We start from the raw sequence: 2,671 nt of genomic DNA, 5'->3' as shown, positions 1-2,671 counted from the left end.
GAGAAAGAGACAGCACAAGAGGGAAGAGGGTCAGAGGGAGAAGCAGACTCCCTGCTGAGCAGGGAGCCCGATGTGGGACTCGATCCCGGGACTCCAGGATCATGACCTGAGCCGAAGGCAGTTGCTTAACCAACTGAGCCACCCAGGCGCCCCTCAAGAAAAAATCTTAAAAGGGTTTCTAGGTTGTAGACATCTAGGTTCCTCTAGTTTTACTCTTAAGATAGTAGTCTGGGTTTGAGGATTAATGAGATGGATAACAGTTGGGGTTATGGAGAAAAGTTTGAGGCACGAGGAAGACTGGACAAAGGGAGGTGTGAGAAGAAAAAAAATGGGGAGGTGATGTTAGGGGCTGGAGCCAAAGGGCTGGAATACCCTGAACCTCAGTTGCATCTAAAATACTTCTTAGAGGATGGCCCCTAGACCCCAAATTGCCAGTCATTGCTGCCATTTTCTGCCTCCCAGCTAAATGTGACCCCATGAAAAATAAGACCAAGTAGTTTATAGTTATATATATTTTTTCTTTGAAAATTCCATAGTCATTAAATAACATTAATTTCAACCACACTACACAGCAGACGTTTGATGTACAGGAGCGCTGATTCATAAGAATACAGAAATGTTTCCCTCTGATGATTCACGGAAGGACCTCACAATACTATAGACACATTGGAGGGAGAACAATGACATCCTTGCCAGGAACTTGACTGAGCTCCCAGAAAAGATAACATGCCACTGGCTTCTGTGCTTTACATCCACTAGGATTATATCAGATAAAGTCAAAACATTAATAAATATAATTAAATATTATTTGAGAAATGTGCCTTAAATTATTATACAAGGTGCCTCTTGTTGTACACTGTAATAAAATAAGATCACTCTGCACTTGGGGAGAGTTGGGGGAAAATAAATAAGATTTTCCTCATTTCTGTCTCTTGGTCCAGATGCGAAGGTTCAAGGCTTCTGGGTTTGGGACTTTTGGTCCAGGTGCTTCATGTTATCCTGGACCCACTTCTGCTTGGGGTCAGCACAGATCTCCCTGAATGCTTTGGTCTTGAAGCTGTTGTGGAGAGAGAGGGCAGTGAGATGGAACCCCTTGAGGTGCCTGTTGGCCCCTATACCTGAGGGGGCCAACCCTCTTGCTCTCTGGGTAAGGGGGCTGGATGGGGCTAGGTGGGAGGGGAAAGATGGGAGGAAGGGCTCAAAAGGAAACTGCTTGTGCTGTCCCAGGGGAGGCCTTCAGGCTGCTGGCTGAAGGAACTTGGATGATCTGACCAAGCTCCCGCGGGCTCAGTTTCTCCATGGGGTAAGGGTCCCTTTGGATTAGATGGTATATTTATCTGACTCCTTTGGGCATGAATCCTGATCTCTTTCCCTTGTATAGAACTCAGAACTTTTGGCAGGGGGTGCTAGAGCACAGTCCACTTACATCACAGCTTCCTGGGGACACTGGCTGTTGGTGACCCTCGTGTAGCTCTCCAGCTTCTGCATGGGGACCTTCCTTTTGACCATATTGAAGCAGCAGGTAATTGGGATGGAAACCGAACCTGAAAAACATTTTGCAAAGAAGGAGAGTTACAATGCATCATAAGCATGCATTTGCACGGGCAGGTGAAGGTAGGAAAAGACAAAGCAAACACACAATTTCCAACTAGGACTGAATACGCCCAAGTCCAGTGCCTTAGTCCACATTCCACAGATAAAATGGTGACTGGGAGTCGATTTCCTCTGTGGAACTATGGGGCTCTTCACTGTTGACTGGGAATGGAGAAATGACACCAATCCTGTAGTGTCATTAGGAGGGTCTACTGACCCAAAACCTCTGACACCAAATAGATAAACTCTAAGACCTTGCTTCCCAGCTTTCTGTCCCCACAGGCTCTAAAGCCAACCGTGTCACATGCTGAGAGGCCTCTGGGTCGTTTTCTTCTTTACATGGCCACCGGTACACTGGCTGTAATCCAAAATTTGAAACCCCAAGCAATAGTTTTTTCCCCCTCTGCTCTACTGCCTGAAATGTCCTTCGCATCCACAATGAGAAACAGCCCCCACATCCCCAAACGATGTGAGGGTCGTTGAGGTAAGTGGTTGCACTCAGTGTCTCTTCCCCAAGCTGGTGTCAGGAAGGACCATGGGGACTGGCCTTAGCGACCCAGGCACCTGGTTCTGCCTCTGGTTAACTACCGTGACAGCTCTTCTCATCACCTTTGTTGGTTTCACTTTCTCCATCTCTGTAATGTAGGCTATGCAGCAAGCATGGGATGACTCACGCTGGGATGATAGTAACAATAGTTTCAGTGGTAATCTTTAGGAAGCAAGGGCCTTGCCTGGCTGGGAGAGCACCTGGGTGCTGAAGGCGGTGGCTGCGAGCAGCAAGCACAGAAGTGTTGCAGAGACCTTCATGTCGGCGGGGAGCAGGGAGCTTGTGTTGTGAGAGCTGGAGGTTTCTGGATCGGTCTCAGCCTCTCTGCTCCTCTGGTTGCTCTGGACACCATGCCTGCCTTTTATAGAGAGCAGAGAGCATGGGCAGGGCCCTGAAATTGGACTTGGAATATGCTGAGTAGGCACCAGATCCTGGGGGTGGTTTCCAAATACTGGAAGAAGGAAGCTGAATAGTTTCAACTGTTCGCTTAGACTATGTGGACCAGAGGTAGAAGGGAATGTGTCATGCCTA

General features: G+C 48.0%; 1 protein-coding gene across 1 annotated transcript; it reads right to left on the bottom strand.

Annotated features, from left to right (window-relative positions):
* Positions 1 to 507: 507 nt before the first annotated feature.
* LOC112808232 (C-C motif chemokine 8-like) lies at positions 508 to 2,459 on the bottom strand. Its single transcript, XM_025851238.2, has 3 exons — positions 2,325 to 2,459; positions 1,427 to 1,544; positions 508 to 1,057 (listed from the first exon to the last, which is right to left on the bottom strand). The coding sequence occupies exons 1-3, from the start codon at positions 2,398 to 2,400 to the stop codon at positions 952 to 954; spliced, it is 300 nt and encodes a 99-aa protein (XP_025707023.1). The 5' UTR covers positions 2,401 to 2,459; the 3' UTR covers positions 508 to 951.
* Positions 2,460 to 2,671: the final 212 nt, after the last annotated feature.

Source organism: Callorhinus ursinus, unplaced genomic scaffold, assembly GCF_003265705.2.
Source record: "Callorhinus ursinus isolate GAN/ISIS: 27379988/994484 unplaced genomic scaffold, GSC_fseal_2.0 scaffold34, whole genome shotgun sequence".
In the NCBI taxonomy this organism is placed as follows: domain Eukaryota; kingdom Metazoa; phylum Chordata; class Mammalia; order Carnivora; family Otariidae; genus Callorhinus; species Callorhinus ursinus.
The sequence above is the reverse complement of the archived record's forward strand: the minus strand, read 5'-3'. Positions and strand labels throughout refer to the sequence as shown.

Excerpts from the sequence above, each read along its gene's own strand:
- LOC112808232 (XM_025851238.2), bottom strand. The coding sequence starts at position 2,400 with ATGAAGGTCTCTGCAACACTTCTGTGCTTGCTGCTCGCAGCCACCGCC. Across the intron at positions 1,545-2,324 it reads CCAGGTGCTCTCCCAGCCAG|GTTCGGTTTCCATCCCAATT; the intron begins GCAAGGCCCTTG and ends AATGTTTTTCAG. Across the intron at positions 1,058-1,426 it reads TGTCCCCAGGAAGCTGTGAT|CTTCAAGACCAAAGCATTCA; the intron begins GTAAGTGGACTG and ends TCTCCACAACAG.